The following is a 27,299-nucleotide window of genomic DNA, read 5'->3' on the forward strand; positions in this document are numbered from 1 at the left end:
GCTGTCGACCCCATACACCCCCAGGTTCAGCACCTCCCGAGCTCCACTCTCACACCACTGCCCTTCTGCTGGCAGCCCACTGGGTGAGCAAACCCCACAAGCTTCTTGGATGCTACAGGGATCTTTAGCTCAGGTACAAGGAGTGTGGTGCAGAGTGAATGGGGACCCAGAACAGCATCCCCAAGAGGAGGGGAAGAGAGGGAAAGGAGAGAAGCAGCTTAACCGTGGACGCTGGTTGTTTCCAGGCAAGAGCCACACAAGGGGAGTCGAACAAAACACATACAATATTCAATCCAACTTGAACCTGATTCTTAACATTAGACTAGAACCCAGAGCTGATGGCGTAAGGGAGGTTCCGGCGGCTGTACCTAGAGAGGGGAGGGAGACAGCCAGATCCCCCCCCGAAGCCTGCATTGATCGGGAGTCCCAGGGTTGATGGTAGCTGGGCTCCAGGGTGTTGGAGCCCGGCAGGGCAGAGTCCCCAGCACAGCGAGGGGAAGATGAAGGCTCACTGGCACGTGCTGGGTTCGCAGGGAAGGCTCACTGGCACGTGCTGGGCTTGCAGGGAAGGCTCACTGGCTCAGGAAGCAGCACGTGCTTTGCGTGAGGGTGGGCGGATTGTCCACGGGACTATTGTAACGTTGGTCTGCTCATGGCTGGCTGTGGGCAGCGCGCCTGGGAGGCGCTCACACGGCAGTTGTGCGCTTTCGGTACCTCGAGTCCCACTGGAGGACGTGCTACTAAAACGGGTCTGATAGCTGCCGATCGGGGGTGGGCAGGCGTGGCTCAGTCCAGCAGACGCAGCGTACTCCCATCAGGCCTTGCCTTGCTGCTTTCTGTGGCCCAGAGCTCAGTGCAATTCTTGCTTTGGCATCTGTCCTCCACTCTGTGCTGGTGCGTGGATGTCTTCCCCTGCCTCTCCATCCCCCTTCGTGCTGCCTTTGGGTCGAGCAGAGCTCGGGAGTGGGTGGGGCAGGTCTTCCGTGTGCCCAGCATTGGCAGCTAACAAGATTACTCCCTCTGCTCGGCATTCGGGGTGAGGGCGGAGGCTGGGGCAGGCCCCAGGTCACACAGCAGAGCTGTGGCAGCCTCAGGAACTGCTTGCTGGACGATTGGCGGTGAGAGCCACGCAGCACTGAGCCACGCTCCACCTGCCCTCCCGCCTCAGGCTCCCGCTCTTGCCCCGTCCCCAGGGTCCAGCCCCTGCTCCTCTCTTGCTCAGTGTCTCCTCACTGATGCTCCTGGCAGTTGTCTCCAGCTGGCTCAGTCACCCTCTCCCTCTGTCCTTCCTCTGCAGATCCACTCGGACTCGGACGAGGGGGACGGGTCCATCAAATACACCATCTCTGGGGAGGGCGCGGGGACCATATTCCTCATCGATGAGCTGACCGGGGACATCCATGCCACCGAGCGCCTGGACCGGGAGCAGAAGACGTTTTACACGCTGCGGGCGCAGGCCCGGGACCGCCAGACCAACCAGCTGCTGGAGCCCGAGTCAGAGTTCACCATCAAGGTGCAGGACATCAATGACAGCGAGCCCCGCTTCCTGGAGGGGCCCTACATCGGCAGCGTGGCCGAGCTGTCCCCCATAGGTAGGTGCCCTGCCCCCACGCTGAGCACGGGGCGACGGGGCAGAGCCAGCAGCTCGAGCTGCCTTCTGTCCCGCTCAGCCGCCAAACCAGGAGCCCTCGTCCAGCAGCGAAGGCCTCCCCTCCACCCAGGGACCCCTGGCAGGAATTAGACAGGGCCGTGCAAGGGGAACAGCTGGGGCTGCGCAAGGGGAGAGGAGAGCGAGCCCCAGCGTCCCCGCCATCTGAGGCTGGCCCAGTTCCCTCTGGGCTTTCCTCCAGGCATGCCAGCTCTGCTGCTCCCAGGCGCCCGCCAGGCAGTGTCCGCTGGGAGCACACTGAGGCTGGCCTTTCTTACCTGTCTGTGGCACTCAGGTGGAGTCTGCTCCGCTCCCACTGCCGGCTCTCACCACCCAGGCACTCCGCCTCCTGCATCTGCCTGGCTCTGTTGATCAGGTATTCATTATACCGACGACATAAAGAGCCCTGCTCATCCTTGGGCCCAGTGGTAACAGTAGGCCCGGTACTACTAGAATCCCTGTTATATTGGGAGCCCAGCCAGCCCATGCACAGCGTTCCCATGCCCCTGCTCAGAGCAGCGCTCTTAAGGCTGTTAGCGACCCTGCGTGGGGGGTCCCAAGGAGGGGCTCTGGGTCAGGCGGGCAGTGCAGGGAACATGGCACAGGCAGGGAGCTGGCAGGTTCTTCCATCTGGGAGCAAGAGGCAGTGCCCTGGACAAGGGCCCAGGCCTGGTTCCAAGGAGGCCCATGTGTTGACGGTAGTGTGGGAACGGCTCTCGCTGGGGAGCCAGTCTCTTGCTGTGGCTCTGGGCTGGCCTGCCTCCAGCCTGTAGGAGTGTGCAGAGAGCCGTCCTGGAGAGGGGCAGCCTCAGCTGCAGCCTAGAGCCCCGTGGCAAGATGTCCCCAGCCGTGCTGCAAGGCTGCGGCAGTAATGGGAGGCGAGTTGCTGGTGGCCAGGGAGAGACATCCCTTCCTGGAGGATGTTGGAGGGGGGAGCTGTGAAATTGACATTGTGGGAGCAATGGCTGGGAAGGGCAGACCACTCGGTTCTGGGTGTTAGACGGATCGCAGGGCGCTGGAGGCCAGGAACAATCAGGGAGCTGTGTGATCGCAGGCTGATGTGAACAGCACACATCAAAGCAGACAGCGTCTGTAACATCAGAGAGCAGAGGCAGAGAGCAGCTCAGTTTCTGAACGTGACGGGAGTCGACGCCTGCAAATTAAATCCCTCAGAAGCAGTCGCAGGGCGCGTCAGGCACTGTCCTGGGAAGAGGGCCAGGCATGTGGAGCATCACTGCTGCACTGGGAGGGGGCTGTGGGCAGGACAGGTCGAGCACTGCACTGGGAGGGGGACCATTGGTGTGGTGCATTGGGCACTTCACTGGGCCGGGGCCGTGGGCACACAGTCCTGGTCAGGAGAGGGTAAGGCACAGTGAGAAGTGCTGGTACCTATGGATCTGCTTCTGCTCTTGCTGCTGTCTTGGGCCAAGGGGCTGAACACTGCAGCCCAGGGGAAGAAAGAGTGGGTCCCATTCCTGGGCAGCCTCCTGGGGGCACGGTACCGATCTCTGCAGCAGCCCACTGCCCTGCTCAGGTAAGACCTTCATCAGGGCCAAAGAGTTTTAAGAGCTCAGCAGCTGTAACCCCTGCCTGAGCGCAAGGCCCCTCTGCAGGTGCAGCTCTGGGCTGTGGCAGAGGCCAGTGCCTCAGGAAGAGCCCTGGGATGTGCTGGGAAGGCAGGACAGGTCCTGGGTAGACCGGCCAGGGGTCTGCAGAGCTCGAGAGGTTCCTGGTAGTGCCAGATGCTAGTATCAGCTCCCTGCTTCCTTTCCAAGCTCCTCCAGGGCTGATTTCACAGCTGCCTGCTGCCCCAGGCCAAAAAATTCCCACAGCACCCAAGCACCCACTCCTGGCATCATCCTGGGCTGCGTGCAGGGGTGTGCAGCGCCTGGCAGGATCAGCCCGTGCCAAAGAGGTTTTGAAAGAGGCACCAAATGTGCCTCTCCCATTTTGCTCCCCTTCCCCATTCCCTAGGGAGCGACAAGTCTCGGCAGGCCCAGTTAGAGGCGATTTGGCCCTGCAGACAGAGAGCTGGGGGTCAGGCCCTTCCTTTGGTCCAAGGTCAGCTGGCTGCAGAGGTGACTGTTGCCCAGAGAAATGGGTTAATCTCCCCACTGGAAGCAGAACATAAGAACGGCCATACTGGCTTTCTTCAGTGTGCAATCAGCATTTACACGCTGCCCAACAGGTGGCTTTGAATTGTTAATAGCCAGCGCTCAGACCTTGCAGCTGGGCTGGGAGCATCCAGGTGCCAGAGCTCTGCCCCCTGGAGCAGGGTGAACGCAGACCCTGGTTCCGCGCTGGGCTCTCTGGGCTGGGGCCACGCTGCAGGCACTGGGAGGGTGAGTAAGCTGGGTGCCCAGGAGAGATTCAGGTGCTGCCCAGCTGATTAGCAGAGTGCCCACAGCCAGCAGTGCGTCTCTACTGGTGGTGCACGTTGACGCACGCCACGGTGCGCAGAACAAATTTATTCTACCCCAGGTGGAAAAAACTAAAACTCCAGGGGCTGGGCAGTGGCCACTGTGCTTCCTTGACACCTGCTTTGGCACAGACACCCCCCGTCTCAGGGCCAGTCTGCAAGGCCCAGGCCCAGGATGCTGCTCTCATCTGTGTGCACCAGTGGATCTGGCTGCAGACAACATCCCAGGGGCTACCCAGACATCGTATGTATTTGTGTGCCCTGGGGCCATGCCGGCCTGGAGGCCGCCTCTCCCCCTTGGCTGCAGAGGTCTTGTCCACACACCCTCTGGAGGCTGCTGTTTCCCCCAGCGTTTCGTTGCGCACACGCTTGTGCCGAAGATGTGTTAACCCTGCCTGTGCCCATGGGCGAGAGCCCCAGTCTGCAGTGAAACTCCCTCTGGCTGCTCTGGGCTTCTCCCAAGCCAGTCCAGCCGTGGGGATGCAGGAGTCTGGCTTCTGCTCTGCTTATCCCTTCGAGTCCATTTCCTTCCCTGATGTGCCACCCACTGCTCCCGGAGGGCACCAGCCGCTTTACCTGCTGGGCAAGAACAGGGACTGCTGCAAGTGTTACCATTTAAAAACCAGCTGGCTGCAGCCGTGCCCATGCCTGGCCCATGGGCGGCGTCTGTGCATAGCTCTGCCCAGGGAGTCCTGCCAACATGCCAGGTCCCCCACGCTCTCGAGAGTGCCGACAATGCGCAGCCTCTGGGGCTGAGCAAGGAGTGTCGTGTGCAAAACCAAAGTGCAGTTCTGTGGCAGATCCTGTCTGCTCTGCCCTCCTCCGCCCTGACACACCCCTGGGACTCTGCTGTGCCCTGACACACCCCTGGGACTCTCCTCTGCCCTCCTCCACCCTGACACACCCCTGGGACTCTGCTCCGCCCTGACACACCCCTGGGACTCTGCTCTGCCCCTCTTCTGCCCTGACACACCCATGAGACCAGAATGGGGAGCCAGGGTTCGTAAGCCCTGTTTGGGGCCACAATCATACCTTACGGATGGCTGCAGTTTGAGGTGCAGGGCAACCATGGAGTGCCAGTCCTGCCCTCTGTTCCTGGGGATATGCACAAGGGGATGTGCTTTGCGGGCAGCCTTTCTGAACAGGGCAGGGGTGAGTGCTGGTTGCTGGAAGGGCTGCATTGCTGGGGGGCAGTGGGTGCAGGGGGGCTGCGTTGCTGCACTCGCTGGGGGGCAGTGGGTGCTGGAGGTCAGTGGATGCAGGGAGACTGCGTTGCTGAGCCAGCTGGGGGCAATGGTTGCAGGAGGGCTGCGTTGCTGCTCTAGCTGGGGGTCAGTGAGTGCAGGGGGCTGCGTTGCTGAGCCAGCTGGGGGGCAGTGGGTACAGGGGGGCGTGTTGCTGTGCTAGTTGGGGGGCAGTGGGTGCAGGGGGCTGCGTAGCTGCGCTCGCCGGGGGGCAGTGGGTACAGGGGGGCTGCGTAGCTGCGCTCGCTGGGGGGGCAGTGGGTGAGTGGGGGCTGCGTAGCTGCGCTCGCTGGGGGGCAGTGAGTGCAGGGGGGCTGCGTAGCTGCGCTCGCTTGGGGGGCAGTGGGTGCAGGGGGGCTGCGTAGCTGCGCTCGCTTGGGGAGCAGTGGGTGCAGGGGGCTGCGTAGCTGCGCTCGCCGGGGGGCAGGGGGGCTGTGTAGCTGCGCTCGTTTGGGGGGCAGTGGGTGCAGGGGGGCTGCGTAGCTGCGCTCGCTTGGGGGGCAGTGGGTGCAGGGGGGCTGCGTAGCTGCGCTCGCTTGGGGGGGAGTGGGTGCAGGGGGGCTGCGCAGCTGCGCTCGCTGGGGGGCAGGGGGGCTGTGTAGCTGCGCTCGTTTGGGGGGCAGTGGGTGCAGGGGGCTGCGCAGCTGTGCTCGCTGGGGGGCAGGGGGGGCAGGGGGGCTGTGTAGCTGTGCTCATTTGGGGGGCAGTGGGTGCAGGGGGGCTGTGTAGCTGCGCTCATTTGGGGGGCAGTGGGTGCAGGGGGCTGCGCAGCTGCGCTCGCTGGGGGGCAGTGGGTGCAGGGGGGCTGTGTAGCTGCGCTCGCTGGGGGGCAGTGGGTGCAGGGGGGCTGCGTAGCTGCGCTCGTTTGGGGGGCAGTGGGTGCAGGGGGGCTGCGTAGCTGCGCTCGTTTGGGGGGCAGTGGGTGCAGGGGGGCTGTGTAGCTGCGCTCGTTTGGGGGGCAGTGGGTGCAGGGGGCTGCGTAGCTGCGCTCGCTTGGGGGGCAGTGGGTGCAGGGGGCTGCATAGCTGCGCTCGCTGGGGGGCACGGGGCTGCATAGCTGCGCTCGTTTGGGGGGCAGTGGGTGCAGGGGGGCTGCGCAGCTGCGCTCGCCGGGGGGCAGTGGGTGCAGGGGGGCTGCGTAGCTGCTCTCGCCGGGGGGCAGTGGGTGCAGGGGGCTGCGTAGCTGCGCTCGTTTGGGGGGCAGTGGGTGCAGGGGGCTGCGTAGCTGCGCTCGCTTGGGGGGCAGTGGGTGCAGGGGGCTGCGTAGCTGCGCTCGCTTGGGGGGCAGTGGGTGCAGGGGGGCTGCGTAGCTGCGCTCGTTAGGGGGGCTGTGTAGCTGCGCTCGTTTGGGGGGCAGTGGGTGCAGGGGGCTGCGTAGCTGCGCTCGCTTGGGGGGCAGTGGGTGCAGGGGGCTGCATAGCTGCGCTCGCTGGGGGGCACGGGGCTGCATAGCTGCGCTCGTTTGGGGGGCAGTGGGTGCAGGGGGGCTGCGCAGCTGCGCTCGCCGGGGGGCAGTGGGTGCAGGGGGGCTGCGTAGCTGCTCTCGCCGGGGGGCAGTGGGTGCAGGGGGCTGCGTAGCTGCGCTCGTTTGGGGGGCAGTGGGTGCAGGGGGCTGCATAGCTGCTCTCGCCGGGGGGCAGTGGGTGCAGGGGGGCTGCGTAGCTGCGCTCGTTAGGGGGGCTGTGTAGCTGCGCTCGTTTGGGGGGCAGTGGGTGCAGGGGGCTGCGTAGCTGCGCTCGCTTGGGGGGCAGTGGGTGCAGGGGGGCTGCGTAGCTGCGCTCGCCGGGGGGCAGGGGGGCTGCGTAGCTGCGCTCGTTTGGGGGGCAGTGGGTGCAGGGGGGCTGCGTAGCTGCGCTCGCTTGGGGGGCAGTGGGTGCAGGGGGCCGCGTAGCTGCGCTCGCCGGGGGGCAGGGGGGCTGCGTAGCTGCGCTCGCCGGGGGGCAGGGGGGCTGCGTAGCTGCGCTCGTTTGGGGGGCAGTGGGTGCAGGGGGGCTGCGTAGCTGCGCTCGCCGGGGGCAGTGGGTGCAGGGGGCTGCGTAGCTGCTCTCGCCGGGGGGCAGTGGGTGCAGGGGGCTGCGTAGCTGCACTCGTTTGGGGGGCAGTGGGTGCAGGGGGGCTGCGTAGCTGCGCTCGCCGGGGGGCAGTGGGTGCAGGGGGGCTGCGTAGCTGCGCTCGCTTGGGGGGCAGTGGGTGCAGGGGGGCTGCGCAGCTGCGCTCGCCGGGGGGCAGTGGGTGCAGGGGGGCTGCGTAGCTGCTCTCGCCGGGGGGCAGTGGGTGCAGGGGGGCTGCGCAGCTGCGCTCGCCGGGGGGCAGGGGGCTGCGTAGCTGCGCTTGCCGGGGGCAGTGGGTGCAGGGGACTGCGTAGCTGCGCTCGCCGGGGGGCAGTGGGCGCAGGGGGCTGCATAGCTGCGCTCGCCGGGGGGCAGTGGGCGCAGGGGGCTGCGTAGCTGCGCTCGCCGGGGGGCAGGGGGCTGCATTGCTGAGCGCTCCTTGCTTGGCAGGGCTGCATCGCAAGTCCGGTGTTTGCGCTGGGCGTGGCCCGTGCTGGCCTAGAATCACTTCCAGCCGCTGTAGCCATGGGGCACCCCGAGTGAGTGCAGTGACCGCGTGGGGAGCCGGGGCGCCCGGCCGTGCCCGAGGCCCATGTGTAGGCTGCGAACATGGCGGTGCTGGAAGGAGACCTTGGCTGGTCCCTGGTGGGTGGCCCAGCGGGGGCCCGGGGCCGGCTCTGCAGGGCTGGGGTTCCTCGGTCAGTCCCCGTGCTCCCAAGGGCTTTCGTGTCCCTCATCGTGGGGAGGGGTGTGGCCAGAAGTGGGACAAGTCGAGGCAACCCTTGGTTCCAGCCCCTGCCCGGGTGCAGCTCCGCGCCTGCAGGCGCCAGGTGCAGCCCGGCCTGTTCACCGCCCCCAGCCTCACTGCCGAGCCCGTGGCCCTGGCCGGCTCCTCCGTGGTGCTCTCTGCTGTGCTCAGACAGGGCTGCTCGTCCCTGCTCCTCCCTCCACACGGATGTGACATAGACGCACGCCCGAGCCCGGCGCAGGCGGCTTCGTCTCCCTGCCGGTCGCCACTTCCCTGAGTTATGTGGCACGAGGCGTGTTTCAGCCATGTCACAAGAACGTGGCGTGATGCTCTCGCACACGGCCCCCACGTGGGCAGGCAGAAGAGACGCTTGGGAAGGTGGCACTGCAGGGGCCACCCTCTCATCGCTGGGAGCAGCTTGCGACTCCAGCCCCATCCTTACCCCTCCCAGCCCACAGTCTTTGCTGACACGACCCGCAAAGGGAGCTCACAGCCGGGGTTTTGCAGGCCAGTGCTCAGACCACTGAGGCATCCCCCCCTTACCAGGGCTGCTGGAGTTGGAGCAGCAGCCCAGCGCCTGCTTGTGCTTCCCAGTCTGCCTCTATCCTCCCCTGGGACTGGCCAGTCGCTCGCTGGGGCTGTGCGCTATTCCTGGCACACAGGCAGGGCCCACTGGGCCAGGGGCTCCCCGGGGGCTGGGATGCAGGCGTGGGAGTTGCTCTCTCTTCCAGCTGCCTGAAGCGCTGCTCGGGGGAGGAAGGAGCCCTAGTGCTGCCGGCTGCAGCGTGTCTCTCCAGGGCTACCGTGGGAATCGCCCATCGCTTGGCAGAGTCTGTGCTGCAGCCTGGGGTGAGTGGGGTGAGGTGGCCGCATGGGGCTCCCAGGAGCAGGCTTGGCAGCCGACCCTGTTCTGGAGAACCTGCTCCTTAATCTGCACCGCTTCCCTGGAGCCAGAGACGGGCCCCTTCCTCTGCTGCTGGGTGTCTGGGGAGACCGCCAGGTCCCAGTCCTGGCAGAGGTGCGCTGTGCCGTGGCGCTCGTGGCTTCGGAAGGAAGAGCTGCGCAATTGCCCCATGGCAGTGACCCCAGCAGCACTTCCCCGGGGGCCACAGCTGAGCACCCGTCCTGCCAGCCAGCCCCGAGGAGCTGGGCCCCAGGCAGGCCTCGTGGGGAGGGCGTTTGTTGCGCGGGAGCCATGGGTGCCGAGTGATGGGGGTAGGCAGTGGTGGACGAAGGCCATTCTAGCAGGGGCCCAGCCTGGCTCTGAGGGGGAAGCACCAGTGTTCGCTGGCCGTGGTGCAGGGGCCAGCTGGGCAGCCAGGCGAGGGAGAGGAACCGACGCGGGCTGACTCCCAGCTTGAGGTGTAGCTCTTGGTTTCCGCTGGGTCCCTGGCAGGGCAGCTGGGCAGGGCCGTGGGAGTTTGTCTGCCCGGGAGTTGTGGGCTCCTGGTGACGGGCTTTGGCTGGGGCAGCACAAGGGGGTGTAGGTTTTAGTTATTGTGTGTTATGGCAAAGGTGGGTGCCAAGCCCTGACTAAGAGCAGGACAACCAGAGGTGCTCACAGCGGGTGCTGCTCTGCTTTGCGAACGAAAGCTGGGAGCAGATGAAGGGATGGGTGTGGGGACTCCTGGGTCCTGCTCCTGGCTGCGGGGGGCAGGGGGTGAGGGCACAGTGGTTAGAGCAGAGGGGCCGGTGTGGGGACTCCCGGGTCCCGCTCCTGGCTGTGGGGTGGGGGCGCAGTGGTTAGAGCAGAGGGGTCGATGTGGGGACTCCTGGGTCCCGCTCCTGGCTGCGGGGGGCGGGGGGTGAGGGCACAGTGGTTAGAGCAGAGGGGTCGGTGTGGGGACTCCTGGGTCCCACTCCTGGCTGCGGGGTGGGGGTGCAGTGGTTAGAGCAGAGGCATCGGTGTGGGGACTCCTGGGTCCCGCTCCTGGCTGCGGGGGGGGGAGGGGGAGCAGAGGGGTCAGTGTGGGGACTCCTGGGTCCCACTCCTGGCTGCGGGGGGGAGGGGGGCACAGTGGTTAGAGCAGAGGGGTCGGTGTGGGGACTCCTGGGTCCCGCTCCTGGCTGCGGGGGAGGGGGGGTGAGGGCGCAGCAGTTAGAGCAGAGGGGTCGGTGTGGGGACTCCTGGGTCCCGCTCCTGGCTGCGGGGGGCGGTGGGGAGCAGAGGGGTCGGTGTGGGGACTCCTGGGTCCCGCTCCTGGCTGCGGGGGGGGGGGGGGGGGAGCAGAGGGGTCAGTGTGGGGACTCCTGGGTCCCACTCCTGGCTGCGGGGGGGAGGGGGGCACAGTGGTTAGAGCAGAGGGGTCGGTGTGGGGACTCCTGGGTCCCGCTCCTGGCTGCGGGGGAGGGGCTCAGCGGTTAGAGCAGAGGGGTCGGTGTGGGGACTCCTGGGTCCCGCTCCTGGCTGCAGGGTGGGGGCACAGTGGTTAGAGCAGAGGCGTCTGTGTGGGGACTCCTGGGTCCCGCTCCTGGCTGCGGGGGGTGGGGGGGAGCAGAGGGGTCGGTGTGGGGACTCCTGGGTCCCGCTCCTGGCTGCGGGGGAGGGGGGGTGAGGGCGCAGCAGTTAGAGCAGAGGAGTCGGTGTGGGGACTCCTGGGTCCCGCTCCTGGCTGCGGGGGGGGGGGGGGGGGGGGGGGGGGGGGGGAGCAGAGGGGTCGGTGTGGGGACTCCTGGGTCCCGCTCCTGGCTGCGGGGGAGGGGGGGTGAGGGCGCAGCAGTTAGAGCAGAGGAGTCGGTGTGGGGACTCCTGGGTCCCGCTGCTGGCTGCGGGGTGGGGGGGAGCAGAGGGGTCGGTGTGGGGACTCCTGGGTCCCGCTGCTGGCTGCATATGAGCCCTTGAGCAGGGTGAGTTGTGTGCTTGTGCCTGCGTTTCCCTTGCAGCAGGACGGGGGCTGAGCTGCCCCCTTGCAGGTGTCCCAGGGCCATTTCGCACTGTTCACGGACACCCCGCGTGCCGCAGAGGAGGGTGGCAGAGGGAAGCAGCCGGCCTGTTCTCAGGACTCTGGCCCCAGCAGGGCTGTGTGCCCACTGGTAGCTGCTCCCTCTCAGTGTCTGCCAGCAGCCTGGGGCTGTCACGAGCACATGGGCCCGGGGCTCTCAGCACCACACAGCTTGGCCATGGCCCCAGTATCAGGTGTAGATCCAACCTCCAAGCTCTCCTGGGCTGGCAGCTCGAGGGTGTCTCTCCCCCCACACGTGGCGGCAGGGCTGACTGGTGGAGCGTCCCGGCAGGCCATAGCCCTGTGCACCCCCGGAGCCGTCGGCTAGGCATGGCCAGGCCACGCTGTGTGAGGTAGGAGTCGCTGCCCTGCACAGTGCTCCTGGGGCGGGAGAGCCGCCGTGCAGCGGAGGTGGGCCTGGGGATGCAGCAGGTTCGTCCCAGCTGGAGGGCCCCGTGTCTCTGGCGTCCCAGATGCAGGATCCCTCCCCCCGATTCCTGCTCTGCACCCGGCTGGCGAGTGCTGCTGGCCCCAGGAGCAGAGCTACGTGCACACGCGGGGGGCGATTAGACTCTTACTTGCCTGTCGCCATCTCTCTCCTGACACGTCCAGCCCTGAATCCGTGAGCCAGGGCAGGACAACGGGAGCAGCGACTCTGCTCCCAGCCCTGCTGCCTGGCGTTGGCTCTTCTAATCCTGCCAGACACGTGCTGCTGGGCCGCTTGTGCAGCAGTGTGTCCCTGGGGGTGGGTGGCAAGCTGTGGCTGCGTGGGCCATTGTCACTGCGGGAGGGTCACGTTTGCAGTGGGTGCCGGCCTGTCTCCTGGCTGTAGCAGTGGGGTGGGGGCTGTGTACTGTAATGGGCCTTAGTGAAATGGGGCGTTCCCATTTACGAGCTGACATTCCCTCCAGCCCACCCAGTGGCCTGGGGCTTTATCCTGGGCGGGTGTTGGGGTGGGTGGAAAGAGGAGGCGGGAGTGACCAGTACAGAGCTGGGCAATGGGCAGGGCGGCCGGCTGTAGGGCGTGGGCGGGAGGCACAGGGAGCCTCGCATGGACGTACTGCAGCAGCGTTTCTGCGCACACTGAGCTTAGGCAGTGAACTAGTATCACCCCTGCCCAGCCTGGCCCTGGCAGGGCCCACGGGAGCTTCTGCAGGTGGCAAAGCATTAACGAGTGGGCTCCAGGCAGCCCGCCTCGGAAAGCTGGTTCCCGGGTAAAGGCATTGCTACCACCCCGAGGAGAGGCCCCAGCCCATCAGTGCGGCCCCGGAGCGGTTCCTTTCCTGCAGGGGCGGCCGGAAGGGACAGAGATGGAAGCAGGCACGCAAGCAGCGCTGCTAATGCCACGGGCGTCCAGCTGCGGAGGAGCAGGGCTGGAGCGGCCCAGTGTGGCTGGAATGGCCTTGGGGACGCCGCGTGCCAGGGTGGCTTTCCGCTTGCTGCTGGGCGTTGCCGACAAACGCATTCCGCCCCTTCGGGCTTTGCCGAGCCAGGCCGGCTGTCGCGCCGGGTGTTGGATGGAATATTTGGAGGGGCTGGGCACTCTGCCAGGTTCCAGTACTCGAAGCAGGGGCTCGGCACTGCCTGATCATGTCCTGAACAGCCAGGAGGCCTGGGCCCCTCACTCCCTCACCCAGTCCGGCCAGAGCCCCGCTTTCCGCTCGTTGCTGAGTTCATAGAGCAATGCCCGGGGCACTGGAGGAACGACTGCAGGTCAGAACCGCGGTCCACCTGACCCCGGCCCTGTCCCTGACGTCAGCCTGCGCCAGCCCCTTCACGGGGAGCGCCACTGCCTTGTTGGCGTCACCGGGGTAGGCTGCATGGGGCCTGTGGCTGGCCGCAGGGTGCCTCGACCTGGCCCCAGGGCTTGAGGCAGGAGAGGTCTGATCCCTCGCTTGTCTTTAACCCATCATCCTGATCAGCCGTGCTCAGCACCCATGTAACGGTCAGTCGTCTCCAGCCCCGTGCTCCCTGGCACCTCTGCTCAGCTGTTCTCCGGCCTGCCGGGGGGCAGGGGGCCAAGGCTGGCGGCATGGCAGGGCTGGGGCGGGCTGGCCTGCCCTGTAAACAGGGCGCCTTGGATGTTTCCATTCGTGGGCAGAATAGATGTTGTTCTGTGCACCGAGGCCTGTGGCGATGTGCACCACCCCGGAGCCGCCGGCTGCCGGCAGTGGCTGGCTGTGTGCACTCTGCTACCCGGCTGGGCAGCTGCCCAAGTGCTCGGCTCACAGGGAACACGACTGGTGAGCGCTGTGGTCTCTGTGCCACTCTCGGGTGGTTTCTGGGGTCTCTGCTGTAGGTTTGCTGGGACCTTACGTTGTCATAGTGGGATCCTGTTCCCTGTTGCTTTCCCCAGGGGTTTCTCCAGGCAGCAGGAAATCTCCCTCCCATCCGCTCCCACCCCCTTCCCTCGCTGGCCCCAGGGCTCACGCCAGGGTCCCGCATTTGTCAGGTTGAACATGATGTCAGATTAGAGCTATGGCAGGGACAGCTGGAGCGAGGCTCCCTGCTTAATGAGGCAGTCAGTGTTGGAAATCAATAACTTAATTGCAACCGTTTGATGGACTTTTATCCAATTCACACTCCTCCGGCCCTGCTACGTGTGGTGCATGCGGGCTCTGCTGGTGTGTCTGGCACGCAGGGCGGGAGGGAGTGGTGGAATGGCTGCTCTGTTCTCCCCGCCTGCCTCTGCTACGGGCCACGCTGGAGCGGCAGCAACCTGCCCCAGCCCAGGCAGCAGCCCTGTTCTCCGCCAGTGGGCTCTGGGGCCCCAGGCTGATGGAGGGGCCCAGGCTCCCAAGCCCCGTTGGTCCCGGCAGCATTGCCACGAGCTGAGCAGTTGGGGCGGTGACGCCTGTTCCCCTAGAAACCCAGATGGAACAGTCGCCCCCAGCCTTCCCACCACTCCGCTGCATCCCTTTAGCCATCTCCTGGCTCAGCTCTGCAGCCTCCAGCCCCGGGCTCATCCCTGCCACAGTCTGCCAGTGCCTCCAGCCAAGGTGCGGCTGGCAGCCTTCTCCCTCAGAGCCCATCCCGCTGGCTGCAGGGGCATTGGCCATCGTGTCTGCTTGAGCCCTGGGCTCTGCCACCAGCCCGTGTGCGGACGGCCCTGTGGGCGCCCAGGCCTGAACGTCCGCGTGCTCTGCCCCACTGGCTCTGGCTTGTCTCACTCTTCTTTCTGCCCTGTCCTGTTCTGCAGGCACCTCTGTGATGCAGGTGATGGCGTCAGATGCGGACGACCCCATGTACGGCAGCAGTGCCAGGCTGGTGTACAGTGTGCTGGAAGGGGAGCAGCACTTCACAGTAGACAGGAAGACAGGTGAGTGGGGACAGGGACTGTCACAGGCCTGGCTTGGGCTCAAAGCTGGCAGCCCTGCACCCACAGGGAAGGGTGTAGGCTGCCTGTCTCAACAAGGCCTGTACCCGCTCAGCACCTCACTCCAAGCAGGTCTGAGAGAGCTGCCTGCACCAGGCAGAGCTGCCAGAACCGCGCCGCTGCGTTTAACCCGTGCGTGAGCTGCGCCTCCCGGTAGCGGTGTGGATGGTGCGCGTCCTGCCATAATGCGGCATGCTGGAGATAACGCTGCGTCCTGGGCATTCCCTGCCGGCCCAGCTGACCACTGCCTCGGGGCTGTGCCAGGGGATTGGCAAAGTGCTCTCGAGGGGGCTGTGCCTGCTCTGGGAACCAGCGTGGTGAAGCAGCTGACGTGGGGGAACAAGGGCTATGGGGAGCGTGGTGGGCACCTGAGCCCTGCGGGGTTAGACCACGGCCCAAAGGGGCCCTCGGCTTGCCATGGAATGCAGGGATTGTGGTGTCAGGGAGGCGGGACGCTGTGCCCCCCACGAGAGCAGCGCTGTAAGCTGGCGGCAGGGAGAGTATGAGGGGGCTCCAGAGCTCCACTCCTTTCCATAAGAACAACATGGAACTGCTGGTTCTTGTAAGAGCCAAATTTTGGCCACGGGTTGAAATGGTTCCTGCAAGTTCAGTGTGCTCAGAGGAGGTCTGCACCCATTGCAGCTGCAGGGACAATAGGGCCCATCAGGAAGGCAAAGAGCGGGCAGGTGCAGGGCCCGTGGGGAAGGAGCAGAGCTGGTGGTTTGCAGGCTCAGAGGGGGCAGGTGCAGGGTCCGTCGGGAGGGAGCAGAGCTGGTGGTTTGCAGGCTCAGAGGGGGCAGGTGCAGGGTCCGTCGGGAAGGGGCAGAGCTGGTGGTTTGGAGGCTCAGAGGGGGCAGGTGCAGGGCCCGTCGGGAGGGAGCAGAGCTGGTGGTTTGCAGGCTCAGAGGGGGCAGGTGCAGGGTCCGTCGGGAAGGGGCAGAGCTGGTGGTTTGCAGGCTCAGAGGGGGCAGGTGCAGGGCCCGTCGGGAGGGAGCAGAGCTGGTGATTTGCAGGCTCAGAGGGGGCAGGTGCAGGGTCCGTCGGGAGGGAGCAGAGCTGGTGGTTTGTAGGCTCAGAGGGGGCAGGTGCAGGGTCCGTCGGGAAGGGGCAGAGCTGGTGGTTTGGAGGCTCAGAGGGGGCAGGTGCAGGGTCCGTCGGGAAGGGGCAGAGCTGGTGGTTTGGAGGCTCAGAGGGGGCAGGTGCAGGGCCCGTCGGGAGGGAGCAGAGCTGGTGGTTTGCAGGCTCAGAGGGGGCAGGTGCAGGGTCCATCGGGAAGGGGCAGAGCTGGTGGTTTGCAGGCTCAGAGGGGGCAGGTGCAGGGTCCATCGGGAAGGAGCAGAGCTGGTGGTTTGGAGGCTCAGAGGGGGCAGGTGCAGGGCCCGTCGGGAGGGAGCAGAGCTGGTGATTTGCAGGCTCAGAGGGGGCAGGTGCAGGGCCCGTCGGGAGGGAGCAGAGCTGGTGGTTTGCAGGCTCAGAGGGGGCAGGTGCAGGGCCCGTGGGGAAGGGGCAGAGCTGGTGGTTTGCAGGCTCAGAGCGGGCAGGTGCAGGGCCCGTCGGGAAGGGGCAGAGCTGGTGGTTTGGAGGCTCAGAGGGGGCAGGTGCAGGGTCCGTCGGGAAGGGGCAGAGCTGGTGGTTTGGAGGCTCAGAGCGGGCAGGTGCTCTGTGCAGCAGCAGCTGTGAGAATCCCCCTTTTTAGCAGGTGGCGCGGCAGTGAGTCGTAGGCTGTGCTGCGTAAAGCCTTGGGTGAGAGCCACGGACCCCAGCTGTGCTCTGAAGAGCCAGGCCCATTGGCCCCTGTGCATTCTCAGAGTGACTTTCTGCTGCAGCATCGGGGGTGTCTTCCTTCCTCGGAGCAGTCACCGCCTGTGGCTGGTGGTTGTGCTGGTCTTTGCTGTGCTGGCTGGGGACAAGCCAGGCGAGCTGCTATCAGTGTGGCGTGCTGGAGCAGGGCCCACTCTAGGCAAGGCTGTTTAACAGCACGTACAGCGCTAGTCCCGCAGGAATCGCTCGGGGACCCTCGCGCTGGCGGCTGGTTGTAAATCCATGTCAGCCGTCGCTGGAGAGGTCTTAGCGCGCTCCGTCCCTGGGGCACACGCCCTGGGTTCTCGTCACTCGGAGTGCCAGGAGAGCCTTTCCCCTCAAGCAGAGGGCTGGGAGCTGCCAGATGGCCCTGGAGTGAGCCGCAGCCTGTGCAGGGGCAGCCCCTGCGCTCTGGCCAGCTGGGCAGAGTTCAGCGCAGGTTGTCCGGCCTTGCGTGCCCTGCTCTCAGCTCACAGCCGCTGAGACACCCCAACGGCTGTTCTGCTGCTGCTGCTGCAGGCTGCGGGATATCTTCGATTGGCCAGCATCTGTGGGACAGCAAGACCCCCTCGGGTGTGGCACGTGGCCCCCCGTGGCACAGCCGAGTGTTTAGCAGGAGTTGGCTTGTATTCCCGGGGGACGTTCTGAGCGAGAGGGCAGGGCTGGCGGGTGACGGTGACCCAGAGGCCCGGGGCGGCGCTTGCTCTGGAGTTCGTAACATCTGTGCAAGTGACGAGTTTCAGCTCCGAGGACTTGCCGAGAGGTCAGCTGCAGCGATCCTGCGCTGGGCAGTGCTAGCCTCTGGGCTGTTCTGTGTCCTTCCCCTGCCTGAGCCGCCAGAGAGGCGGAGGCTGGTTTCGCTGGCGTGCGCTTGCTGGGTGCGTCGGTGTGCTGGGTGAGGAATGCTCCATGTGAGCAGCATGTGCAGCACCCACAGGTCTCCAAGTTTTCATCTGTTGGTCTGCAAAGACCAACACGCCATAACACGCCACTCGGGCCCCAGGGCTGTTATGGGGGGGGGGCCAGGCCCTGCCCCCACCCGCAGGCAGACGGTCTCTCACTGCCTGGGGGCGCTGGGGGTGCGGCTGGTCTGGGCACCGCACTGCTGGGGGGCGCTGGGGGTGCAGCTGGTCTGGGCACCGCACTGCTGGGGGGCGCTGGGGGTGCGGCTGGTCTGGGCACTGCACTGCCGGGGGGCGCTGGGGGTGCAGCTGGTCTGGGCACTGCACTGCCGGGGGGCGCTGGGGGTGCGGCTGGTCTGGGCACCGCACTGCTGGGGGGCGCTGGGGGTGCGGCTGGTCTGGGCACTACACTGCTGGGGGGCGCTGGGGGTGCAGCTGGTCTGGGCACTGCACTGCCGGGGGGCGCTGGGGGTGCGGCTGGGCTGCGTGTTCAGCTCCCAGGAGCATTGTGTCCTGTATCATGGTTCCTGACTTGACCTGTTGCAGCTGTGCAGACTTTAGTGCCTTCTCCATCCCTTCCCAGTTCAGCGCCTCGGTGCTGCCAAGCGTAGTTTTCCGCGTAAATTGCTTTCTACCCCTGTAATTTACAGGCCTCTGGTGTGCGAATGTGGTCATGTGCCCCCAGAAGGAACCCTTCAGTGTTCGAGCCAGCTGGCCCCTCGCTCCCAGGCATCAGCTGGGTGTGTGGCGCAGTCACCCAAGGGTTCCCTCCCACAGGGGCGCTGCTCTCCCCAGTGTAAACCCCATGGCTCCCTGGGGCATTCGGCAGTATGGGTGTGGGGACGAGCTTCCTCTAATGGCCTCTCTGCTCCTCCTGCATCCACCCCTTGCAGCAAGAAAAGCAGCAGCTCATGCAGATGGCTCTGGCAGCGGCTCTGGCAGGGAAACAGTCCATTTTCCCTACTAGACACAGAGCAGACAAGGGCGTCTGCAGCCCTGGCGTGGACAGGGCGTCCCAGGGGAGACACTGAGCTGCTCTGGGGCAAGAGGGCAGAAGTCTGCAGTGAGAGCCCTGGGGGGCCGCGGGCCATGCCGCTAGCTGTGCCAGCCCTCGGTGGAAAGGCCTCTCTGGTAGAAACTCCCCTCAGCTGCCTGGCCTCATCCCCACGCAGCCGCAGAGCCTGGCCCCCCGGAAGGAGCTTGTGTGGGCAGCGGGATCGCGAGTCGCTGGGCACACAGGAGGGCGGGGGCTGGATTGATGGATGCCTCTGGGGATTCACAGAGCTGCTCGACAGCCCCGGGGCGGAGGTGCACACTGTGCCTGTCCACGGGGTGAGGGAGCGGCAGAGACTGGCAGCAGCAGGGATGTGGCCATGCTGAGCCCCAGCAAGGGTAATCTCTGGAGTGACTGTGGGCTCCGGAGCAAGGAGGTTAAGTCTCCAAAGGCGCCTCGCCACCCTGGCGCCTCCGCTCACTTCCACGTGTACTTCCAAGGACATCCTGGGGCTCTTCCTGCTCCCCGGGACTCTGCTTCTGTGCTTCCCCCGGCTGCCCGCGTCTCAGGCCTGGCCTTTGGGCAGAGGGGGACCGGCGCAAGCCTGTGCCTGTTAGGGAGCCGCGGGCGTGAGCAGGGCAGGGCAGGAAGGGGAAAGAGCCGGCTGCGGAGCATGGCCCCGTGCAGGCCTGTCGCTCCGGGCCGGTCTGCACTCAACGCACGGGGCTGGAGTCACTGCAGAGCGTAAGTGGCACCGTCCCTGCGGTGCTGGGAGTGTCGCTGTGGTTAACTCCCCTCCCCGAGAGGCAGGAGCTGCTCTCCTAGCGACACGGTGCCCGGCCCACAGGGGCCAGCGACAGAACCATGTGGTGCAGGTTTCTCCCACCCCCGGGAGTCATTACACGGACTCGCTCTGTCGTGCAGACTGGGGCTCCAGACCGGCTGTGCGTCTCTCTCGTGCCTGGTTCCCTCTGGCACTGGCTCACTCCTGATGGCGGTGGTGACACCAACTGCACTGCCCAGGCGGCGACTCTGGGCTTGCCACGGCCCTGGCACAAGTAGGGGTTTGGGCCGTGGGTTGCCCCAGAGCGCCCGGCGCGAGGCCCTGGGCAAGCACGGGCTGCAGGGCACAGCTGTGCCCCACCGAGCTCACACTCCTGATGCAGGAGAGGGGGAAAGCTGGCCAGCGCCAGGGCCAGTGCCAGCGCCAGGCCAGCCCCAGACCTGTGCTTGCTGGGCGAGGCTATTCACACTCCCTTTCGCAGGCACGTGCTGGGAGTGATGGTGTAGCTGGCTCTGAGCCTGGTTCTGAACCTCGTCCTGCTCCGCACACAAGAGCTTTGTTTGGGTGGCGTTAGAACAGCTGGTACCTGCCAACTCAAAGGGCAAACCCAGCTGGCACCTGAAGCATCTTATCTCCTAGGAAGTGGCCTGGCCCTCCCGCCACCGCCCCGGTGGCAGCGCTGCGTGCTGCAAGGTGAGGCCCATGTTCCCCTGCCCTTCCCGGCCCAGCAAGGTCTCTGCTCTGCTAGTGCTCACCCCTCAGCTACCCTACTGCCGCAGCCCTTCCAAGCGACTGGCACGCGGTGGGGAAGGGCTCCTGCCTTGCGCCCATGGGCTGCGCGGGGCTCGGCCTGCAGGGACCCTGCCCCCGTGAGAAGGGTGCTGTGTGGGCAGATGGGCCAGTCCAGGACTCACTGCTCCCCTTTGGCCTCTCCCAGGTGTGATCCGGACAGCAGTGGCCAATCTCGACAGAGAGACTCAGGACCGATACGAAGTGGTGATCCGAGCCACGGACATGGCGGGGCAGCTGGGCGGCCTGTCTGGCTCCACCACGGTCACAATCGTGATCACAGACGTCAATGACAACCCCCCGCGATTCCCTCAGAGTGAGTGTCGCTGCTGGCGCTGAGGAGGATGTTGCTGCTGACTTTGGATGGGGCAGCAGCCACAAACGCAGTCCAGGACGTTGCCCTATCAAGCTGGGTGTGTGCAAAGCCAGAGAGGGGCCCGGTCCAGGAGCTTGCAGGCGAAGAGGGCAAGTGCCATGTGCCGCGGGGGGAGCCGGTCAGAGCTGTGTTTTCCTGCAGCCCCCGTGGTTTATTCAAGCTCTTTGGGAGTGGGTGCCTTCTCTCCTGGGGCTGGCGGCCCACCCGCCTTGTACGGGCTGGCATTGCACAGGCATCCTGGCTGGTGGCTTGGGGCGTGCTGGAGTGCAGGCGACGGTGCATGGGCCTGGCTATGTGCAGGTCTCCCTTATTCCACAGGGCAGCAGTGGTGGCAGAGGGGGACCCGACCGGTGCCATGTACAGGAATCCTGCCTGTGGGTTTAGCACTCCCAGTGCAGTTTTCCCCCATCACTGGCTGAAGCTGGAGGGGTGCCCTGTGACAGCCAGCAATCCCTGGAGAGCAGGGGGGTCACTGGGGCTGCAGGGCTGTGGCAGAAAGGAGTAGGCATTGCTGCCCATCTCTCTCCCTTTCCCTGGAGCTGCAGGCGCTGCAGCAGGGAGAATAAATGCCAATTCTAAGGGCAGATCAGCCCGTCTCTCTGCCGTCTGGCGCAGCTCCGGGGGTGAGGTGCCACTTCAGAGCTCAGGCACCCGTGTGAATGAGCCTCAGGCCCTGCCTGGCTGTCCCAGGCGCCTGCTGGTGCACCATGTGCATGTGGGGGTGTGGCTGAGATCTGATCTGAGGCTCCCAAGCCCTTGCAAAGCTCTGGGACCTGCACTTGAGTCCCGCAGGAGGGACAGAAACGCCGCCTGCGTTGAGCTGCCGGGCAGTGGCTGCCTCGCACACCCCTGGTGGCCGCCTGGGCAGAGCTGCAGCAGGAGGAGCTTGGCCAGGGACACTGGGGTTGCGCTAGCGCTGTGCCCACAAAGCTCCGTGACAGGCTGGGGGCCGTCAGGCTGCTTGGACGGCTGCGCCCCAAGACCTCACGCCGGCCGCCTGCGCCTGGTGGGCTTCTTGGGGAAAAAGCAGCGTCTCTTGCACAGGGGCTTGGAGAATAGGGCATCCTCTGTGGCTCCGGCTGGGCCCCATGTGGGCCTCAGCAAAGCCCAGGCAGGCTGGCCGATGGGGGTAAGAGGAGCATTGCAAACTACACAGGGAGAATTCTGCAGCCTGCATGCAGGAGGGTGCTGTGTGGGACCGGGGCCAGGCGGCTGCCAGGCGGGTGCACCCAGGGGACCAGCCGGGCATGAGGCGGGCATGGGACTGGGGCCAGGCGGGTGCACCCAGGGGACCAGCTGGGCATGAGGCGGGCATGGGACTGGGGCCAGGCGGCTGCTAGGTGGGTGCACCCAGGGGACCAGCCGGGCATGAGGCGGGCATGGGACTGGGGCCAGGCGGCTGCCAGGTGGGTGCACCCAGGGGACCAGCCGGGCATGAGGCGGGCATGGGACTGGGGCCAGGCGGGTGCACCCAGGGGACCAGCCGGGCATGAGGCGGGCATGGGACTGGGGCCAGGCGGGTGCACCCAGGGGACCAGCCAGGCATGAGGCGGGCATGGGACCGGGGCCAGGCGGGTGCACCCAGGGGACCAGCCGGGCATGAGGCGGGCATGGGACCGGGGCCAGGCGGGTGCACCCAGGGGACCAGCCAGGCATGAGGCGGGCATGGGACCAGGGCCAGGCAGGTGCACCCAGGGGACCAGCCGGGCATGAGGCGGGCATGGGACCGGGGCCAGGCGGGTGCACCCAGGGGACCAGCCGGGCATGAGGCGGGCATGGGACCGGGGCCAGGCGGGTGCACCCAGGGGACCAGCCAGGCATGAGGCGGGCATGGGACCGGGGCCAGGCGGCTGCCAGGTGGGTGCACCCAGGGGACCAGCCGGGCATGAGGCGGGCATGGGACCGGGGCCAGGTGGGTGCACCCAGGGGACCAGCCGGGCATGAGGCGGGCATGGGACCGGGGCCAGGCGGGTGCACCCAGGGGACCAGCCGGGCATGAGGCGGGCATGGGACCGGGGCCAGGAGGCTGCACGGCCGGGAGGGTGCCTGGCATTCTGCTTGGTGCTCTCCCCTCCGGGGGTGCCACACCCCCAGCTCCTCGCGCGTCGGCGCAGAGCCTGAAGGGAACACGGATAAGCGGCTCAGTGCCAGCCCCACTGTGACCCTGCGGCCCCTTCTCCCTGCGACAGAGATGTACCAGTTCAGCGTTCTGGAGACTGCCCCGGTGGGCACTGCCGTCGGGAGAGTGAGGGCGGAGGACTTGGACATGGGGGAGAACACGGACATGACGTACCAGATCAAGCAGGAGGAGGGCGTGCAGGTGTTTAAAGTCACCACAGACAGCAACACGCAGGAGGCGATCCTCACCGTGCAGGAGGTAAGGGCAGAGCACCGGCGCAGGAGGAGCTGGGGGCACAGGGCTCTCGGGGCGGGACGGAGCCACTCCCTTTGGAGGAGACCTGCTGCCTCTGGTGTGCGCCAGAGGCTGGGGAGTCGCAGCTCTGAGAGGAGTTGGAAGGTTCAGCATCCCCACCTGCGAGCAGGGAGTTGGAGGGATGCAGGAGCGAGGCTGGGAGGAGCGTAGGGGGGCAGGAGCAAGGCCAGGCAGGCAGGGGCCAGCCAGGGGAGTCTGCCACTCGCGGACCCGGCCAGCTGCAAGCAGCACGTTTACAGAGAGTCAGACAAGCCCGTAGCAAAGGGATGAACGCCGCTGGGTGTGGGCGCTGGGCATGCAGCGCTATTGCTGGCACCTGCTGGAGAGCCCCATGCCCCTGGAATGCCTGTTGGAACCAGCCGTGCCCGCTGTGCGCTGCTCTGGGTGGCAGAAGAGCTTGGGCAGGCGCTGGGTGCTGGCAGGAAAGGGGGTGCTCAGCAAGGCCCTCGCTCACCAGCCCCCTTGGCTTAGAAGTACTCACAGGATGATTAATGATCCCGACACTGATGGAAGTCATTCGCCCTCCCCCAGCACGGGCTGCCTCCCTCCTGCCTTCCCAGACGGGGACGAGGGAGGGCGGGAACCGATCTGCAGGGAGTGGGGCAGGAGAGCTCCAGAGACCCCCTACACATGCCCTACCCAGCCGGAGTCACAGTGGATACGGCAGGAGCTCAGGCTCTGGGCTTCTCAGTCCTGGCCTGTGCCGAGATCCCTGGCAGGGCCGAGCCCAGGGAGCAGCCGTGAGTGCCCTGGGCATGGGAAGGGGCCCTGAGACAGAATCACTAACCCTGCCCTGTTGTCTCAGCCCCTTGACTACGAGGCCAAGCCCTTTCACACGGTGGTGGTGGAGGCCCTGAACAAGTTTGTGGACCCAAGGTTTGTGGACCTGGGCACGTTCCGCGACCAAACCATTGTGCGGGTCTCTGTGCTGGACGTGGATGAGCCCCCGGAGTTCCGGCCCCCCTTGAAGCTGCTGGAAGTGCAGGAGGATGCCTCGGTTGGCTCGCTGGTGGGAACGGTCACGGCCCTGGACCCTGATGCTGCAAACAACCCTGTCCGGTAAAAGCTTCATCTGCCTGGCAAGGGGCTGCGAGCGACTGGACCCGGCAGGCACCTGAGAAGGGGCTTGGGAGGGTGAGAGGCCGTTGCAGGGTATGTGGGGGAGGCAGGTGGTCATAGGCTGAGCAAGTGCTGGTCCCGGGTGCTGGGGCAGACCGGTGAGGGCAGCCATGGGAATGCCAGCTATGCCACGGCAAATGGGGCGAGTGTGGCCTGGCGATCGTGCTATGCGTGTGAGTGACAGCCAGGCAGCCGCAGGAGTGGGCTGGCGCGTGGCAGAGAAGACAGCTGGGCAGTGAAGAATGCTTCCTATGCAGTGTGGGGTGTGCTGTGGGGCACACAGTGCAGCAGGGGCTGGGGGCCTGCAAGGGGTCAGGGACCAGTGAAGTGGACATTTGGGCCAGGCACGTTCTGGGCAGCAGCTGATCCACACAGGGCATTTCCCATTTCCGTTCATTCATGGGAAAGGAGCTCGGCCCCAGTTACCATCACTGCCTGCGGAACAAAGGCAGCCATAGGGCTCTGCCCCAGGGCCTGAGCAGTGGAGTGAAAAGCAGCTGGGCTTGTGGGAGATCCCCCAGGCTCCTGGCGATGGGAAGGGAGCAGGGCCATGTGTTGGGAGAAGTGGGAGCCAGCGCTCTGCGGCCCTGGAGGTCTCCTGGAGCTGTTCCTGATGGCAGACGGGCAGCGGGTCAGGGTGGGGGCGGGCAGCGCACACCTGCGACTGCAAGAAGCAGTGACATCGAGCAAGTGTTTGACCAGACCTGTGTAGTGCCCAGGCGGGCTCCAGCCTGGCATTTGGTAGGAGGAGCATCCCAGAGCTTAGGAGTAACACAGAGCTGTGCAGGAGTCCCCCGGGTAGACTTGAAACATGTTCAGCCGTAGCCCTCGTGTTGTACTGAAAAGTACCACGTGGGATCTTTCCGGGGGGGGGGGGCGGGGGGGAAGGCAACATGTCACATTTATTGATACCTGGTATAACAATCAACACTTGTCATATGCATATGATATATTGTATTCACACACGCACGCACCCTCCGTCTTGCAGCTGTGAGCAAGAGTTGCTCCAGCTGCAACTGCGCTGGCCGGGTGAGTTAGATGCGGGAGGGGTGGAGCCGGGCTTCTGCCAGTCCGGATCGATGCTCCCGTGCTGGCAAGACAAACCCGGGGTCCCTGTGCAAGATGCCTTCCCTTTCTAGTGTCCTCTCGCTCGTGACAAGAAGTCCTGTGGCACCTTATAGACTAACAGATATTTTGGAGCGTGAGCTTTTGCGCGTGGGCTGACGAAGCAGGTCCTTGCCCGTGAAAGCTTATGCTGCACAGGACTTATGCTGCCACGGGACTTTTTGTTGGTTTTGAAGGTACAGACTAACTCGGCTACCCCTCTGATATCTCGCTCTCATGCAGGTTGCCGCCAGTTAGCCATCTCATGCATATGCATAATCTGGGAGCGCAATCTTATGAATATGCATTTAGGCATCTGTGGCACCTTCTCCTGGGTGTTGTTTCCTTCACCTTCAAAGGTGCTGGTCGGGGGGGGGGCGGTGCTCTTCCAAAAGCAGGCACTTGCCAACGACTCCCAAGGTGTCCATACGTCCTGTCTTCTTTCAATGGGCCCACCGCACAGGTTCCATCCTTCTTACTGCTTCTGGATCCAGCTTTCATCCCTCCTCCAACCCTTCAAGTACCTGGAGGGGCTGGTCTTCCAGGTCTTACCCATTCACGCCCCACTCACTCAACAGGGCAACCAATTAAGCAGTCCAAAAGTAAAGGGTGTAGAGATTTTCTTTTGTTTTGATACTTATTCCGAGGAACTATTCTACAAGATACAGAGGCAAAGTAGCATAATACAGAGTTTCCACATTCTAAATGGAAAGATACGAGATTTCTTCATAAAAAGACTTAATTCAAATTTTCTGCACTCTGAATGAAAAGATAGTAAAATTCTACATAACAGGAATTAATATATAATATAAAATATATCATAAAAGGACTTGATATAAGATCAGAAATGTCAAGGATTAAAAGGATAGATGTGTCCATACCCTCACCCAGATCCCATGGGCAGCAGAGGGCTGTGCTGCGGGGGAGCAGGGAGCACCCAGCTGGAGGGAGGTCCTGGGAGCCGCCAGATGGATGTGCCCAGGCAGCACGCACAGGCCTGCACATATATGCAAAACACGCAAGTGTGTGTGCCTGGAGTGTGTGTGGTGCCTGAGTGTGTGTGTGCTGGGCGGGGCATGCTCAGCCGTCGCTCAGGTACACAGTGGGCATGGGGGTGTCCAGGCTGCAGCTGGACCTGGGTGTGACGGCAGCTCCTGTGGCACGCACCCACTCTGCCTGGCCTTGAGCTGGCTGGGCGAAGAAGAGCCCTGAAGCTTAGGCAGTGCGCTCCTGGGTGGGCCGTGCAAGCCAAGCCAGGATCCAGGGGGAGGGGCAGGGTGCGTGTTCATGTTGCTGGCCTGCACCAGAGTCCATGCGTGCAGGGGGTGTATTCATGCTGCTGGCCTGCACCAGGCATGTCTCCACAGAGCGTGGCTGAGCTGAACTGAGCTGCCACCACGCCTCTGATTGCCATGTAGACACGCACACGCCGTGCACTTCCTCTCCTGGGCTGCTGTGTGCGCCTGCGTGCTGCCAGCCGGGGCTCTGCTCGCCATGCTGCAGAATGGAGATTTCAGTTCCTAGGCTTCAGTGGTAGGAAGTGGGTCTTGGGGCTGGAATGGCCCCTTCTCACTTGCTTCTGGGGCTGCTTCCCGGGGCTGAGGCGAGGCGTTACTGGTGGAGGCGAGGGTGGGCGGGAAGGGGCACCGGAGCAGAGAGGAGCAGAGGAGTCTGGCATTGCAGCACAGCAAGGCACCTTGCGTGCCCAGGCTCGAGGGCTTGGCCAGTGGGACTCTGAAGTACCCAGATCCCCTGGCCTGAGCCCCCCAAATGAAAGTGTTCTCTGTCGGCTCGCCTGCTGCCTCCACTGAGGAGCTCTCCCAGCAGCCCCTAGGCACAGAGCTGCCGGCGGGCATGTGTCCTGCCTGCCAACTTGGCTGTCTGCTGGCCCTGGGCGGTCAGTACCTAGTGCACAATGCATGGCATGGCCCCTTCCCGGGGGCTCTCCTGGGACCCGGAGGGTGTGCTGCCCCAGCCCCACCCTCCCCCAGCAGCTGCCTGCAATCAGGTACCAATGAGAGGCCCCCTCCCTGAGCAGGGCACCACATCGCCTTACTGCACCCGGATGAGGAAGGGTGTATTGTTGTCTGACCTCAGCAGCTCTTCCCTCCTCAGGCCAGCCAGCTGGTGTAACAACCCTCCGCGCTTACCTGTCTCTTTCCAGCTCCCGCTTGTTGCACCAGCACTCACATGTGGCCCCTCCCCATGTGACTCTGTGTGCGGCGGGCAACAAAAGTGATGAAGGGGCTGGAGCACAAGACCTATGGGGAGAGGCTGAGGGATTTGGGTTTGTTTAGTTTGCAGAAGAGAAGACTGAGGGGTGATTTAATAGCAGCCTTCAACTTCCTGAAGGGGAGCTCTAAAGAGGAGGGTGAGAAACTGTTCTCAGTGGTGTCAGATGGCAGAACAAGGAGCAACGGTCTGAAGTTGAAGAGGGAGGTGTAGGTTGGATATTAGGAAAAACTACTTCCCCAGGCGGGTGGTGAAGCACTGGAATGCGTTGCCTAGAGAGGTGGTGGAATCTCCATCCCTGGAAGTTTTTAAGTCCCGGCTTGACAAGGTCCTGGCT

At 65.0% G+C, this 27,299-nt stretch overlaps 1 protein-coding gene across 1 annotated transcript in view; it reads left to right on the forward strand.

Annotated features, from left to right (window-relative positions):
• The window catches only part of CDH22 (cadherin 22), a 95,497-nt gene that overhangs the window by 16,814 nt on the left and 51,384 nt on the right, over positions 1-27,299 (forward strand). The window contains exons 3-7 of the mRNA XM_075012258.1: positions 1,298-1,592; positions 14,252-14,371; positions 19,846-20,013; positions 22,263-22,450; positions 23,313-23,566. Coding sequence (XP_074868359.1) covers positions 1,298-1,592; positions 14,252-14,371; positions 19,846-20,013; positions 22,263-22,450; positions 23,313-23,566 — 1,025 coding nt within the window. The remainder of the gene's footprint in view (positions 1-1,297; positions 1,593-14,251; positions 14,372-19,845; positions 20,014-22,262; positions 22,451-23,312; positions 23,567-27,299) is intronic.

This window comes from Carettochelys insculpta, chromosome 17 (assembly GCF_033958435.1).
Source record: "Carettochelys insculpta isolate YL-2023 chromosome 17, ASM3395843v1, whole genome shotgun sequence".
NCBI classification, from domain to species: domain Eukaryota; kingdom Metazoa; phylum Chordata; order Testudines; family Carettochelyidae; genus Carettochelys; species Carettochelys insculpta.